The sequence below is a fragment of the Trichoplusia ni genome, chromosome 11 (assembly GCF_003590095.1).
Source record: "Trichoplusia ni isolate ovarian cell line Hi5 chromosome 11, tn1, whole genome shotgun sequence".
NCBI classification, from domain to species: domain Eukaryota; kingdom Metazoa; phylum Arthropoda; class Insecta; order Lepidoptera; family Noctuidae; genus Trichoplusia; species Trichoplusia ni.
Window position 1 is genome coordinate 4550110 of NC_039488.1, and position 15904 is coordinate 4566013.

The following is a 15904-nucleotide window of genomic DNA, read 5'->3' on the forward strand; positions in this document are numbered from 1 at the left end:
GAGCGTTAGTTTCGTGCAATAAAGGTAAAGTGAAGGGACGCTGGCGCGGTGCCAGGGCGTCGATTTATTTTATTATTCGCTCGGTGGCGGTCAATGTCGCGACAGCCCGTCGTCGGCGGCGCCATACATTGGTTGCATGTGTTGCTCTTATTATTTTTACAGTTTAAAGTTTGTAACTGGTTTGTAACATGTTTATAATGTTCGCATCAATCTGATTATGACAAAGAATTTTATTGTTGATCATAACCCATTTAGTCGCTTAGTTATTTGATGCTAGATTTATGTGAATTATAAACCACTTGCGGAAACACTTGGTTGATCTGGCGGTTTGTAAACCGTAATAAGCTTGTTTGTTATTGACTCTAATAATGACCTAATGGAACTTTGTCTCGTACCTTTCCGTTACGGGCGAACAATTCATCAAGGATATTTGTTTTTTTTGGGCCACTTTCTGCGAACTGTCCAATATAATGTCCAATCGAATATAAATTTCCAAGATGAAATATTCATACAGCTTTTGTAATTTGCCAGAAGTCAATAAATATAAGTACATTTAATTTATTTTGCACTTAAAGTAATGACCATCAAGTACTAACGCAACAGAAGCAGTTCTTTATTTTGTTTAGAATCAGTTCAAGGAATTTTCTAACTCGCCGAGCGTCGCTATTAGTATGAGCAATTAGCGTTCCGTTAATGAGTTCCCGACAACCGACCAGATCGGAGTGGACGGCTGCAGCAACAGATCCTGACGGCTGGCCCAACACTTCACTTTATGGGGTAATAGGTACTCCAGTACTTCGCAACGTCTGCGTACATGTCAATACGTTCCTTATTTCCATACGATTGCGGTCAATTTTCAAACAGCATGCAACGTACCAGCAATTTCACAAGCTACTCCTGTGCACTATGTTCCCCTAACGATTGGCTAGAGCGCAGACACTGTCTATTGTTTGCCTCGTTATTTACCTTTATCTAGCTGTTTTGAATTTACGTCAATGATAAAATTTTGCGTCTTGCGGCAAAAATAATCTTGGATATTTTCCGGATTTCTTCTTTCATCATTTTATACTTTTACGTAATTATTCTCATGGAACATTTAGGTTGATGTACTATGTGTCAAACATTTCCATGAACTTCGATTACCCGAAAAGACGATTTAGGAACAGCTGTAGCCTCGATAACATTGATGACCAAATATTGTGTGCGGTGGGCGTGCCTCACCTGTCGTATCACGCGGCTGCCACGTGCGCGCGCGCATGCTCTATGTACGCGACGCGCATACCGATCCCTAGCCGAGTAGTGGCGGATTTACGTTATATAGGCCAAGATCTTCCAGCCCCACACATTGCAACTGCAAAATTTACTATAATATTTTTTACTTTAATCTTGTTCCGAAATTCTCTTTCTACTGATTGTACGTTATGTAGATCCAAATATAATCTTCTATCTTCAATAAAACATTGTCTGTCTAGAAAATTCCTATCAGTAAACTAATCACGTTATCAAACAATATTATCTACGGGGAAATCTAACGCTTAAGGACACCATCACACTAAAACAACAATACCCACCTTAAAGGCGGTGCCGTTTGTGTTGGTCTCGAGTGGACTCCGAATACTAATTCCGCAATACTCTAGCGGGTCATACACCTCGGCTTTATTAATGTCAAAAACAATATTTTTGTCGATACTTGCGTCTTGTTTTTGAAACGCCATTTGTGGATGTTTTCTACATAGGTATTTCTATTTTTATACCGGTTTGCATCTTGTTTGTCGCATTTTTCGTCCTAGTTGTTTTCTTTTTACTTTGTTTTCGTATCTTTAGTACTTAATTTCGTCTCCTCATCTTTTTGGTCCATTTTTAAACACATGGCCAACGTTACATCTTTTTAATCGCTCTTGTTGTCTTAACAGAAGCGAACTGTTTCCGTCGATTACTTTATACGATTACCAAATCATGTTTTTATTTGTCTTGCCCAATAAAATGTGAAACAGTGTGCAGATGTAGTATCGGGCAACGTTCCCGGAAAGCTGGGCCGAATCTCGCCTCTGATACGGAGCTAAATAAAACTGTGACGACACACGTTTCGGGAAACATCGCGACACAACGCTTTCGATTGAGGAAAACATAAACAAATATTAATAAACTTTCGTTGAAATGTGCGAATGATAGCAGCGATAACTATACACCTATATCTATAAGGAAAATGATAATGATAGTTCGAGCCTCGATGATTCTGCTAATTCAACAGAGTTGTAAAAAACTAAGTCTCTAAATCCAATTACTTTTTACAATATAAAACTTTATTTAACACTGAACACACTTGAGAAAACTGTAAAAGACATAAGCTTGATAAGTATCGTAAAACCAGACGTCTGGGGATAATTAGACTTAAGAAATAATGGAGTGTATTGAGGTCATTGTGCTGGACAGTTTTCCGTATAACACTGTTACACATACGATCAGATAGATTGCATTACGTGGGCGAGCACACGTGCGGATAACGGGTTGTCTTATCAGCCATGCTTGCGAACCTTGCACAGATGTGTGAAACAAAAGAAAGCCCGTTTGTCGCAACAATGATTCAACAGTGTTGAGCTGGCGACATAACTGACTTAGACAAGTTACTAGCTAAACCATTGGATAGTACTGAACATGATGACGTTTGAACGATCAGTCCAAACGAAATTCGTGCCATTATAATAATGGTTGAAGTGTAACAAAACATTGGAGAAGTGTTGTATGTCGATACGTCACTACTAGATATAGAGGTGATCTCATAGCGTTGTAGCACGACTGATGCCGAATGCTACGAGCTCTCTGCTGGCCCTCAAGGGCTACACGCCCGCAACGTACGATGCTTCCAAGAAAATTTGACTGAGCCCTAGTTAACTGTACGCGCGGCTGTGACGCACACCAGTCTATGGGTCAAGGTAAATTTCTTAATGCGGCTCCAATATATAATCGGAGTTCTCGTTTGGAAAAATGTTGGGATTTCCCAAGACATTTAGTGTCTCACACTTGCCAATTCTTTTTTCTTAAAATATTGACTAAGTGAACATAAAATAAGGTCAACAGAAAATAATCAAAACTCAAAGACAAAGACCTAGAATCCTAGGTTCTAGAAAGAGCTAATGCTAACAAGGATCTCACTTCCAAATAACACATTACTAAGACTAACAAGCAAGAATGTGATAATAAAGCGTTGGTTAATTGTTAGGTAAAGCACCGTGACCAATTAACGTACATGTTACCAGCAGCTATACAATGCGCGAGCGCATTTGAGACGAATTTCATTTAAGCAATTGTAGTAATTGACCGGGCAGAGCGCCTTCCGGAGCAGTGCCGCCTGCTTTGTCTCCTCACTACTTGCACTGATGCACGAGGTCGGGATCCTGCATACCTACGGCGATTTTTATATTCATACTTATTAAACAAACAGCTTAACGGGTTTTGCGACGCGAATTTTAATAACCTAATGACTATATTTGGTTACTAATAACAGGACTGGTTTAAAATGATTTCTGCACTTTTACCAAGTAGACCATATAAGGTAGTATTGACGCGCGTCTATGGCTGTAATGAGCGTCGCCCACGGGTCCGCCGCGTCCTTGCGACAAGGTCCGACAAGCCTCCCGCCCACCGGCGGCGTCATCGGGCTCGCGTTATAAATCTACTAGTTAATCGATACTATATTAAGCCCTGAATACCGTAGCCCTAACTGTTGGTCAATATGAGAGTCAGTCATTTAAAATTAGAACTTGTACAAGGTCCGTCAAAAAATCCAATGCTTTGTTCTAGAGCTGGTCCGACGCCTTCAAGGGCTTTGTTTTGTATATAAAACGTTACCTCAGATAAGTAACCATCACCGCGTGCGATGCGAAATGATGCGAAATATTTCCGGAGTTAGAGGAGTATTCTATTAATAAATGATTCGACGTCGCTCGTGGGCGAAGATTTCGGGCGAGCGTGCGCGGGCGCGGCGTTCAGTAGCGCGCGATCCGCCGCGGCCGGCCGCCGTACGCGCGCGCAACGAACGAACGACCCGCGCTTCCCGCGCACACGATACTCCACGCGATACTTCGCGACATACGACCCACGATCCGCCCCAGCCAGACAGCGCCAACCCCTGCACGACAACCCTGTAATATCGATCTCAGTGGTGCATCGACGGATCGACCTCACGTAGTTAATACCTACTGCACTTTTGCGAGGGCGGATTATAACGAACAAATCGACTAACAAACTCGAACCGCACGAAGGTGTCGCGTCGCAAAAAGCGCAACACAATAGAGTAAGCGTCTAATTATAACCGTGGTTGAGTTAGCACCGCAAGATGCAGAACATTGATCCTCTGGAGATCGCCAACATCCTCGCCACGGAGCTGTGGTGCCAGCAGGTATACCGCCCACTGTGCCCCTAATGTATGAAGTTCTAGCGACTAGAGAACGTGCTCTATATCATGAAATCCTTTAGTTCGAAAACCCATTTGGCTTATGTTCCATTTTAAGGTGACAAGTGTTGATTAAAGGTGTCCGTCTGCATTGAAAGTATGAAACTAACATTATGATATTTTACGATACAATTAAGTACAACTAGAACGACGGTAATTTATGTTCATAAATCGTTATCACAAGTAATTTGCAGCGCGAGTAACGAGTCTAGTACGTTCACTAGAGCATCAGCTTTTAGGTGACAGATTTATTGGTTCGCTTTCAACGCACATGCCATTAGCGTACACATTTTACCAACTAACACGAACTCTTGAGATAAACAAAGCCAAGGATTAAAAAGGAGCATTAATTTATTTTTATTTGCGGAAGAATGTTAAAAAAATAATATATAAACAAAATTGTTATTTTGTTATGTTGCGCGAGACATGTGTTGTGAAAATATTTCGCTGATAAAATGTGATCGGAATGTGGAAGCAACCGATCGATCATAACAATAAATATTGCATAACAAGTATAATAATTTCACAATGAAATATTACAAACTTGCAAATACTATCAGTCGGCAATACATATATGAGTGAATAGTAAGTTACTTACTCTAATTAGGTTGTAGGGATCATATTTTGATGACGATGCTGTCTGATACATAATCAATACCTAGATTCGCCGTTTGACAAGTTGTAACAGGTTTCGTCAAACCTTTATCGGTTGTTTTCTTTCTCATGGACTTAAGCTAATGAAGTCAAATCTCCATCTATATTTTTCTGCCCATAGCCTCTAAGGATTGTAACATGAGATGTAGATGAGATATTCAGATTTAGGAATTCTGTAGATTCATTGGAAGACCTTTAATCTTATATGGTCCTCAAGACTTTTGGAGGCTTCTCATGGAATATTACGTACCTCTATAGTTGGACTTATGAATTTCTGAACTCAATTTCGACAAAGTACTTATAGTAGTATTATTTTGTTTCAGTTGGCAAACCTTGAGGGCCTCCAGTCGGGGGTCCCAACCCGCACCACGGCGACCATCACGCCCACCCAGCTGCGGAACTTCGAGCAGACATACATCGAGCTGACGAACTGCCGCAGCGAGCCAACCACTCACGCCGGCTTCGTACCGCCTTCAGTCACGCACGCCAACAACTACGGTAAGAAACGTTACTGCCAGCAGATGTTTTGATTTCCCAATTTCATTTATTTTGTTAGTTTTATTGTGAAATTAAAGACACAGATTTTTTTGTCCTGTAATGAACACCCATTTATACTACGCGAGGAGACTACTCATATTTTGTTAATGAAATATGAATATTAATAGTTGTTCGCCTCATTTCCAGGCATCCTGAATCAGGTGGGGTATAGCGATTTGGGCCCGACGACGGCGCTGCACGTGTCGCCGGGCCCACTCTCCGCCAGCGGCGACAGCAGCAGCAGCCCTGGTTTGCCCACGCCCAAACGACGCAACATGGGCGGCAGAAGACCTACCAAAACCCCCACTGACCTATCACCAGAAGAGGAAGAACGTAGGAAGATTAGGAGAGAAAGGAATAAGATGGCCGCCGCTCGCTGCCGTAAACGCAGACTCGATCACACGAACGAGCTGCAAGACGAAACTGATAAGCTTGAGGAGAAGAAACAGTCACTTCAGGAGGAGATTCGCAAGTTGAACCACGACCGGGAAAAGTTAGAAGCCATCCTGCAGAGCCACGTGCTGGTTTGTCCCCTGGGCAAGAGGTCTACAAGCCCGCCCGACGTGAAGCCCTTCCAGGAGTACTCGTACCCCGAACTGCCGGAGGACGGCGTCAGAGTCAAGGTCGAGGTCGTGGAGCCCGTCGTCGACCCCGTGCTAGGGTTGGATAATATTTTTACTTCGCCGGCGAACGATAAGAAGTGAGTACTAAACCCTTTTTTCTGAAACTTTATTAAAAGTAGAGTCCTATACATACCACTCGTTTCCATTCAATTGAAGTCATAAGCTTCATAATCAGTATCTGGAATATAATAGGTTTTTTTTATGACTTGATGGAGATTTTAATTGAACGCATTAATTAACAATTTGTTATGATTTTTTGTAGAATAATGCTGTCGGCGGCCAACCCAGCCGTGGTGACGAGTGCTGCGCACGCGACGCTGGACACGCCCCCCGTACTCTCCCGCCCCAACAGACCCAACTCCCTCCAAGTTCCACTTAGCCTCACACCAGCACAGGTAATTACATGATCTTACTTTTTAATTAGATTAAATTACTTTTTGTTCCTATTAAGAGAGAGAATAATTGATTTTGAGACTAGTTTTTTGTTGAACAGTTTTGAACTCTTTACTAACTTATATTTTTGCAAAAGACATATTTTCGTTTCTATTGCGTGCTGTATACTTTTCATTTGATCAGTTTACTTAAGAGACAGCTGTATTAATCTTTACCGTTCGTTATTTTCAGATGCACAATAACAAAGCACTAGGCAACAACAACAAAATAGCGGGCATAGAGATAAGCACGCCCAGCAACGGCATCCCGTTCAACTTCGACAGCCTGATGGAGGGCGGCACGGGGCTGACGCCGGTGCACCCGCACCCGTGCGCCAGCCACGCGCGCGCCGCGCCGCTGCCCGCCGAGCCCGACACGCACGCCAGCCTCGTCAGCCTCTAGTGACGTCACGCGGTGAGCCCCACCACCACCACCACAGCGGGACACAGTCCGCGCCACGAAGACTACGCCACTATTTATTCATGACTCTCGGCCGCGCCGAACCCTCTCGTCTTCAAACCTTCTCTACTCTACCGTTCGGTCTACTCAGAGGCGATCGAATCTTTCTGATTCTCTTTATTTATTGAGAGCTATATTTAAGTGACATACTTGCTCATTTGTGCTTTGTATTTATATCGTAGTCTTGTAATGTTAGTGACGGCCTAGCGTCGCCGGCCTACTGAAGTCAATTTACGAGCTGTTTTATAAACATTCTAAAGAAATGAATATTTTTATAAATAGATGTGTATTTCCGCAGAAATAATAATTGTGATCGAAAAAATAAAACAGAGTTTTATTTGAAGCATTTCAGGGATTTATTTCGTGTTGTGCTTTATGTCTAGCGAGGCTAGAATACTCGGTGCGTTTTGTATTGTAAGGTTAATTGTAAAAGATCTCTTTTACACTGTTCACTTGGAAATATTTCGGCACAAAATGTATTTATTGAACGATCCTCAAAGTATCTTGTCATAATAAACCTCGTGCCATTAACTACGTCTACTCTCAGGAATACAATAATTACGAGTACGAAATATTTAGTTAACCATAAACTAACAGCAATATTACTTAAAGAATAATTAATATATTGAATGTAAGTTAGCTCAATGTTGATGTAACGTCTTACCGTTCCATTGGATTAGGTACTGGTAGTGTAAAATTATTGTTAAGCCTTTTGTGATACGTCCAGTGATTGTAGCGGCCGCGGGCGACCCGCGGAGAGTGTTGTAGACTCATGCCATACCCACAACTCCACAGCGTACATACATGTTGCACTGACTGCATTTTTATACTCACATTATCTAATGTTAACTACATTTAAATGATGTCTCCTTATTACAGTAATTATAATTGTTACAGAAAACATTGAAGTCAATTGAATTAATGTAATATTTATGCTCAGATATTGATCATGGCATGAGTTAGGATGTTTTTTATTGGTATGGTTATACCGTTGGAATAAAAAATAAATTAGTTTAAGGCAATAATTAGTGTAAGGGCACTTAACGATTTAATTATATATTGTATGCATAACGTAGACCAAATTATTACTTCATGTGCTTTATCGTAGTTGTAATTAAAATCTAAGCCAAATATTGAGTTTATTTCGTTACGTTAGGTTTAGTTATTTCCGTTAAAGTATTATTGTACGCGCCGAGAGCGGAGAGTATTTATTTAGTACCTACTTAATGTATGAACCATCACGGATTGTATTTAGTGCAATACATACGTTGCCTAAGGTTTTATAAGCGACATTTTTGCTATGAACTTATTACTCATTCGAAATATTATTACGCATAATATGAACATCTAGGATAAATAAGAGATGTAATTTTTTCTAGACGATTTTTCTTAACGCAATTGTAGAATACTTTTGTATTTTTTCATGGAATTAGCAAAGCAATATATTTGATAAAATTATTGGAATTTATAAGCAGATGTAGTAAAATATATATGTAAATCAGAAAATATAAATTTGTTTACATACACCTGAACATTGTTTTTTATTGTCGACACCTTTCCTAAAGCATTCCTGCAAAATTACTAGTATGTTGATGAATAAACTTCAATGAATTGATCATAGCTCTAAAAATAAATAATTATAACAATTATAGTTGCCATAAATCATGCCCTTGTCCTTTATTTAGTTTCCACTCATCAGCTACCCACACTATTGACAAGACCACTGAGTCATCAAACAGAAACAACATTATTTATTGACTAAACATTATTTAAAATAGTGTACTAATGTACTAAGTATTATTTTAAATACCTATCGCGAACAAAGCAAGATTTTGTGCAATAATTGTCTGTCTGTCTTATCTGAATGGGGAAAAATGTGGGATACTGTTGTTTAATAGTGGGTACATTTACAAAACAGCTGTCTGAATTAAAAGTGGGCGTGGTTAGTCCATCATAATACTTATTATTTTGCACCTTGTTCAGGTACAAAGTGTTTCGGTATATTGTAAGTATTTAATGCCGAAAATGATTAATTAGACCCTGAAAGATCACTCCTGAAACAGTTTTCATGTAAAGAAATTTGGGTATCATAATTCTGTGTTATAAAGCGACAGCTAAATGGATTGGAGAAGTACATACTTTTAGCAGCCTAATATAAAATCAAACGAAGCTAAAGATTGACTTAAGGTAAACTTCCCTAAAAGTATCAAGTCGAATGTCGAATCCGTCGCCTCAATTGTCTACGTTTCAGCCTGTTCTTAATAGCCAGGTAGATATAGAACAACACCTCCAGCACGCTCATACAACTGCAACCCATGAACAGACCGAATACACCGCCCAGGTTTGCTGAAAACACAAATTATGAGAAAAGTAGAACATCTCGTGAATAATTAAAAAAAATTGTCATAGAAATTTCTCCTTTTGTAATATTCTTCGGCGTAAGCAGAACGTATGAGACCCAACATACAGAAACCGTTATATGATGAAAAAAAAAACGGATTGGTTGATACAAGTTAATCAAACCTTTGGGTTTCATATCAGCATTCTACTAGGTATAAAGGCTAAGCTGAAATTTGGCAGATGTTGAAAGCTAAATGAAATATGAACACTGCGGTTTTTGGGAAATTTTATTTTGGGTGGCAATGGGTCAAGTTTGAGGCATTTATATTGAAAGGGAAACCACCGCGCGCTGCAAACTGAAGTCCACTTGGACGGAGTCACGGGCAACAGCTAGTTCTACATAAATAGGTAGGTATATAAGTACGTACATACTAAACTGATGATGGACATCACAGTCTCCTGCTTTAGCTTGGTGTACACCGGCGTGGAGAAGAAGAAATGCATCACACTTGTACTCGTGTTCAATTCCAAACCAGCGCTGTAAACGAAAAATAAAACTTAAAATGGAAGAATCTTAGTCTTCGTTTAATCTATCAAATTACCGAACAATGTGTTGATATTATGTTGTTTAATTTAACAATTTTCTCAGTTGTTTTTTAAATATTCAGCGCTTCTTTTTATTTTAAACTTGTTTGTGACTTTGTGAGTGACCCCAGGATATTTCCTGGGGTATAGAATTACAATATGTCTAGGTAAAATTTTTGCTACTAACTATGGGTTCCTAAGCATGTACGGTACAGCGTTGAAGTTCCCCATGATGACCTCAGCCCGGTAGCGGCGCGACACGCAGTCCCGGGGGCACTCGCACTCCTGAGCTGATAGCCAGTTGTACATCTCCTCTGAAACGTTAAAAAATGCCTGCAACGCTCAGTGTAAGAAATGTCTACAGTAGAAAGTTCAGAGGTCGAAATGCCCTTACAGGCTCTAGAACTTAAAGGATCGGCCTTAAGTCTTATTAAACATTTGTTTACACAACGTAAGAGACGATTGTCATCAACAAGTAAGTAGCATTTTAGTTCTCGTTTTCAAGAGTAAAAACGGAACCAGATTAATGCTTCGCTGTCTCTGCTTATGACAGTCTGTTCTGTCACCGAGTTGTATCTCACGAGCTGTTATGGCCAGACAGTTGTATTTAATGTTGTAATAAAATTACGGATATCTTGGTTTCGCAAGTCCGACTCGCACTTGACCGGTTTCAGGAGCACGAAATTTTAAAATAATCTAAAATCTTTCATCACATCGTAAAGTCTCGTGAATCAGTATGACAAGGCCAAATCGTAACAGTGATTTCGCAATTAAAAAAAATTGTATGGACAAAAATAAGGCATGATATATGATAATCTACATAGCTTGCTAGTACTCGAATGATTGTGGAGGTCGAGGACCATGAAGGATCATTCCCCTGGCGGTCAACGACATCCATCGCCATGAATTGACATTTCAAAATATTGGGCAACACCAAACATCGTGACGTAGGGACAGCGTAGACGTGATTTTCAAGGTCTTACGGACATTTCGCAACTAATGCTAAAATTTAAGTTAGCTGTATCTCTTAGATATGTAAATAATTAAAAGATTTTATTTTTCTTAAAGTCATCATTACAAGGAGTGTGTAAAATAAACAAATGTTTATAAAACACATGAGCAGTTGCATAAATTAATTAGACTAGGTATAGATAAGAAACTTATCTTGCTTTTTTAATAAATCGATTTTTAAAACCTAAGAAGTAGATGCTCAACTTACATATAATTAAATACACTCAGAGCTACGAGAAAGAAGAATCCAAAAATATTTCAACTACCCGTGCACATGAATGAGACCAATACTTACTTCTAACATTAATAATACAGGGTATGCTTGTAATCCTGCAGCCAGTATCAGTCCGTAGGTTGGGCACGAAGGAGAGGTAGCAGCCGCAAGCCTGGCGCACGGCCTTCAGGTAGCACGTGTGGTCGCAGTCAGAGTTGTGGTACTTCCTGAAGTGGGGGAGGTGGTGCTCGTCCTCGAAGTAACAGTTGCGACTGGAATTTTCAAGAGGAAGAACTTTTTGAAAAGAATTCTTTATCGGCATTGGAAAACAAATAAAGATGGCGCCTCGACCCCGCTTGAGACACGGGCTCTGTTCCTATTAATACTTTTTATTAGATTAGTAAGATTTATAAATTACCGTCGAGATTCACGCGTCTTATTTTTTTATTTATACATATTACTCCTGTAGGTTATTTTTAGAAAAGGTTTGTTCACACACATACGGTTCAACCAGACGAGAATTGACAGAATTGTTCTTAGAACTTGCAGCGCTGTGTTAACTAGACGTGATGATGTGGGTGGTGATTAAACGATAATTAGGTATTCTCCTGGATCCGTTATTCGTGGACCAGGCGGTGGAAAAACTTGACTTTCTCATAAGTATTCCTCGTATGGCTTCATTTGAGAAGAAAACGGGAAAATCGTCGAAAATAAAACTTTTAAGTTTTTCGGAGTAAGTACTTTCGGAAGCCAATTATCTTTCAAATATCTTGTATAAGATTTGACAGTAAGTCCGTACCTCCAAACGGGCAGTGTCTGCACTTCGTCCGAGCAGTAAGTGTACGTAATATGCAGTATATGGTAGGACTCGCCGTTGGGGTCCACGATGCTGGTCTCGTCGTCCGCCGGGAACTCGGTCCAGTCAGTGTACATCACCTGAATACGTTATGAGTATTTTACGTATCTTTCGAAAGTTGATTGAAATTTGTACCATATTAAATCGGTGGGCATCGCATATATTTTTATCTCGGTTTCTTTCGCTTTTTGTTATAAAACCTTATAATCATGCTTTAAAGAAAGTGAGTTAAAAAAATATTCTTAGATTTCTTCCGGGGTCAAAGATGACGATGAGTACCACACGAAAACATACGATTCCCAAACTGAGAGATCTTTGAACTTTTTATTTAAATAAAAAAAAAACTATTATTATAAAGCTATAATTTTTTCCCGTTTAGGTTCTTATTATTTTGCTTGTATACCTTACTTACCCGGATAGCTCCTCCGTTTAGAAGAGTGCCCTCTATGGCATCTGCTGGGTCATAATCCGTGACAACTGTCAGGGCGTTGAACACACCAATAGCATTTATAGTGAAGTTAGGTAACTTATTGCTAACTGTGTTTCTGAAACAAAATAAAGTTTATTTATTTATTTATTTATTTATTTATTGGAACATAATCAATTTTACAATGTGTAGTGCTCGTTAACGACTACATTAGTTAAAGTAAATGTGTGATGAACACTCTTGTTACGGTTCGAGAGTAAGGTTAATTAGAAACTTTTTTCAATATGGGGTTGGAAGTTTCATACAAATGACAGACTCTAATAGTACAAATAGTCTTAAGGTATCTTCATTTATAGTGTTCGTTATACCAGTAGTAGTAAAATAAATTATCTGTGAAAAAGCCAATTGTTTAGCTATCACGGCTTACTGGGTATATGTATATAGCCTGGTGACGGACGGACGGAAAATGGATCCTTACATGGAGGAAGGATGGAGACCCCCCTTGGGGTTAAAATGATATCCCTCACATCACTAAATTACCTACCTGAGATACCTAAAATCTGACGTCATTTTCTCAAATACCAACCTTTTGCCATTGAAGTAATACACATTATTAAACGTACAGCAAAAGCCATGCGTTGTGAGAATAGGCTTGAAGAGGGCTGAACACTTCGAATAGAGTTTACCCTCCAGATAGCAACGCTTTAGGAAGTCGTCGCAATTCTGCGGCAAGGTGGCTAGCACTTCTGGCACCTGGGAAAGGAAACTATTGAGAAGTTGCCACGTCTTATCTTCCACAACAACAAAGTGACCTCCTGTACTTAGATACAAATGTTTTAATTGACCACGTATCGAGAGTTTGTGATTGAAAAGGAATTTAATCGTCTTGATGCAGGGAGTGCTAAAAACATTCAGGTCACATGCAGAAAACACTCAAAACTAAACGAGCATTTGTGGATGGGTTTCCTACGCGAGGATTGAACCGACGACTCATCGCGCCGTGTGGTTTTGAGCATGTTAAAGTTGTTTAACCCATAAGCTTTCTTCAAGGTTCAAGTTGGGTTAAGTGGGATCTCAGCAACTTTTTAGTATATTCCAGAAATGTACTGATACTTCTATAACTTTAAACAGGCGTTATTATGTACATACATTCCTTTGATCATGAATGTAATCCAGTGCCAAACGGACCAAATTGACCCGTAGCTTATAAATAATAATTTTCGTCGAGTCATCGTCCTCCCGGACGACCCTACAGTTTTTGCTCTGTCATTGCCTCGCTTTGGAAACGATATAATATCGTGCCCAACAAAGAGCAATACTTGTACAAGATTGATGGATTCAAACTGTCAAAATCATTCAGTAATCCATTTTTGAAATTTATTTACAAATTGTGTGTCAGTAATTATCATGTTAGTCCTAATTGCTAAGTATTAGGATGTTCATTTCATCCTTACAAATTTGGTATCATTAGCCTATCCCGAGCTAAATGAGGATAGGAAGATGACCTGCTGTGGGAAACTAATAATGATTATTACTTACGGTGTATCGATTAACTTCTAGAAGATCCTGTAGATGCTTCAAGCTCTTGGTATCCAAATCGTTCATGATCTCATAAAAGGCTAATAACATTGGCAATGTTGCTTTTAAGTCAATTGTTAGGTCGCCGTCGCTGAAATATATATTTTTGGTAAAAATATATAATACTTAAGTACCTAACTAATAATTACCTAACTAGCAATTAAACTTTGCGTTGCGGGGGTTTTAACAAACATTCAAGTGCATGTGCAACAAAACACACCAGGCTCAGAATAAGCTTTCAAGGATTCGCATAGGAGTTGGGGTTGGCAGAGCGACCTCAACCACTCGGCCATGATATACAGAAAACAAATTCTTTATATTTTTTTAGATATAATAGACACAATTGTACAATAGATAAAAAATAGTCACGTTGTAACTATTGCAGATTGAGCGAACCATACTGATTCAGGCTTCTTCAAACAAAAATAAAATACATATACTGAAGATATTGTTCTATGTCAAAATACTGTCTTACATAGTTATTTAGTAGGTCAAAAAAAACTTAATGAATTCCTGAAGTGAACTTACACAAGACTTCTGTTAAAATACTTCATAGCGGTGATAGTCATCTGGTTTGGGGAGCACAGAGTTATAGAGGGGTACGGGAGGTCGATCAGGGACTCGAACTGGCTCTCGATCGTGACGCGTGTCGGCATCTCCTCGAAACGGTTGTACAGAAGCTGGGTCAGTAGGAAAGACATCGAGAGAACTGTGATCAAGTTTGCCGCCCAGAAGCATCTGTGTGGATGGGAAATTTTTATTACAGTTTAAGTTTGTTTGACAGATGAAACTCGTCAGAAGTGTAAACAGTTTTTTAAGTATAGTAGACAAAATCAATCAGCTGATAAAATAACAACAACTAAGCTAAATTTAATGAAATGTATATGGGTCAAAATGACTAAGTATTTTACGTTAAATGAAAAAAAAATGTCAACAAAAATGGTTCATCCATTTCGAAGTCCTGTGGTTAAAAAAAATGACGAATTGAGAACTTCCTCCTTTTTGAAGTTGGTCGAGAATAGCATCGCCGATCCAGCTTAGGTGTATTAGATGTTGCGTATGAAATTCGCACTCGCTATAAAAATACAAAAATTGCAATAGAATTAATTGGGAGAAGATTAGTTGACGTTTTTTCAACACGGCTGCAAGTACGGCATGGAGTGGCGTCTCTCAGCCACAACTGCGATATCATTTCTTTAAGCGGTGTTGGGAGGCCCTTTATTTGTAAGTAAACCAAGAAAATTCTAAATAGATACCTTGATAAGATATCCGGATACAAATAAAAATACTTCAGCCCCACAATTGTGCTATTCAAGCAGTAAGATTTTAAAAGCCGCTTACAGTTTTCCATGTCTAAAAAAAAACACGACGATATTAGGTACAGAAATATGAAATTAATAAAATTGAAAACTGTTAACATTGTTTCCATGTACTCTGCTTTTATACCTGTAATTAAAGTTTTAAAATATTAATTTGTATAAGAATGTTGGACATTTTGAAACCCGCCGACTGTCACGATATGCTAATTAATATGAATAATTAAACATTTTAATCTAATAAATCTACAGTGAACAAACAGCTGCGCTCAATGTTTTGAGCAATCTGAATTAATGTTGCGAGATTATCAATGGTTAATTCGTAGTTAAAGGCTAATTTTAGTAAACTACTAGCTTTATCCTGCGTTTTCGCCTGGATGTCGCTTATAGTTGAACCACATTATTCTCCTTCTGCAGTC

The 15904-nt window shown here is 39.1% G+C and overlaps 2 protein-coding genes across 4 annotated transcripts in view; one reads left to right on the forward strand and one right to left on the reverse strand.

The window, feature by feature from the left end:
• Positions 1 to 7741, forward strand: part of LOC113498891 (transcription factor kayak) — a 31664-nt gene extending 23923 nt beyond the window's left edge. For 2 of the 3 annotated variants that reach the window (XM_026879071.1, XM_026879072.1), the window contains exons 2-5: positions 5431 to 5605; positions 5792 to 6344; positions 6530 to 6662; positions 6892 to 7741. In XM_026879071.1, the coding sequence (XP_026734872.1) occupies positions 5431 to 5605; positions 5792 to 6344; positions 6530 to 6662; positions 6892 to 7101 (1071 nt within the window). In that variant the 3' untranslated portion in view covers positions 7102 to 7741. Of the gene's footprint in view, positions 1 to 3986; positions 4400 to 5430; positions 5606 to 5791; positions 6345 to 6529; positions 6663 to 6891 lie in introns of those variants that run through there. The other variant, XM_026879073.1, reaches the window with a different exon arrangement.
• An 895-nt stretch (positions 7742 to 8636) lies between these two features.
• On the reverse strand, positions 8637 to 15512 carry LOC113498890 (sodium channel protein Nach-like). Its single transcript, XM_026879070.1, has 9 exons — positions 14698 to 15512; positions 14131 to 14260; positions 13178 to 13344; positions 12568 to 12709; positions 12108 to 12244; positions 11390 to 11580; positions 10271 to 10397; positions 9927 to 10036; positions 8637 to 9504 (listed from the first exon to the last, which is right to left on the reverse strand). Exons 1-9 carry the CDS (start codon positions 14868 to 14870, stop codon positions 9365 to 9367), a joined length of 1317 nt encoding a protein of 438 aa, XP_026734871.1. The 5' UTR covers positions 14871 to 15512; the 3' UTR covers positions 8637 to 9364.
• Between the last annotated feature and the right edge of the window lie 392 nt (positions 15513 to 15904).

What these genes read in the sequence shown, in the direction of transcription:
- LOC113498890 (XM_026879070.1), bottom strand. Translation starts at nt 14,870, where the DNA reads ATGTCTTTCCTACTGACCCAGCTTCTGTACAACCGTTTCGAGGAGATG. An exon ending in GAGCTATCCGGGTAAGTAAG is followed by an intron (nt 12,245 to 12,567) that starts GTATACAAGCAA and finishes TAACGTATTCAG; the next exon opens with GTGATGTACACTGACTGGAC. An exon ending in CAGACACTGCCCGTTTGGAG is followed by an intron (nt 11,581 to 12,107) that starts GTACGGACTTAC and finishes TGAAAATTCCAG; the next exon opens with TCGCAACTGTTACTTCGAGG.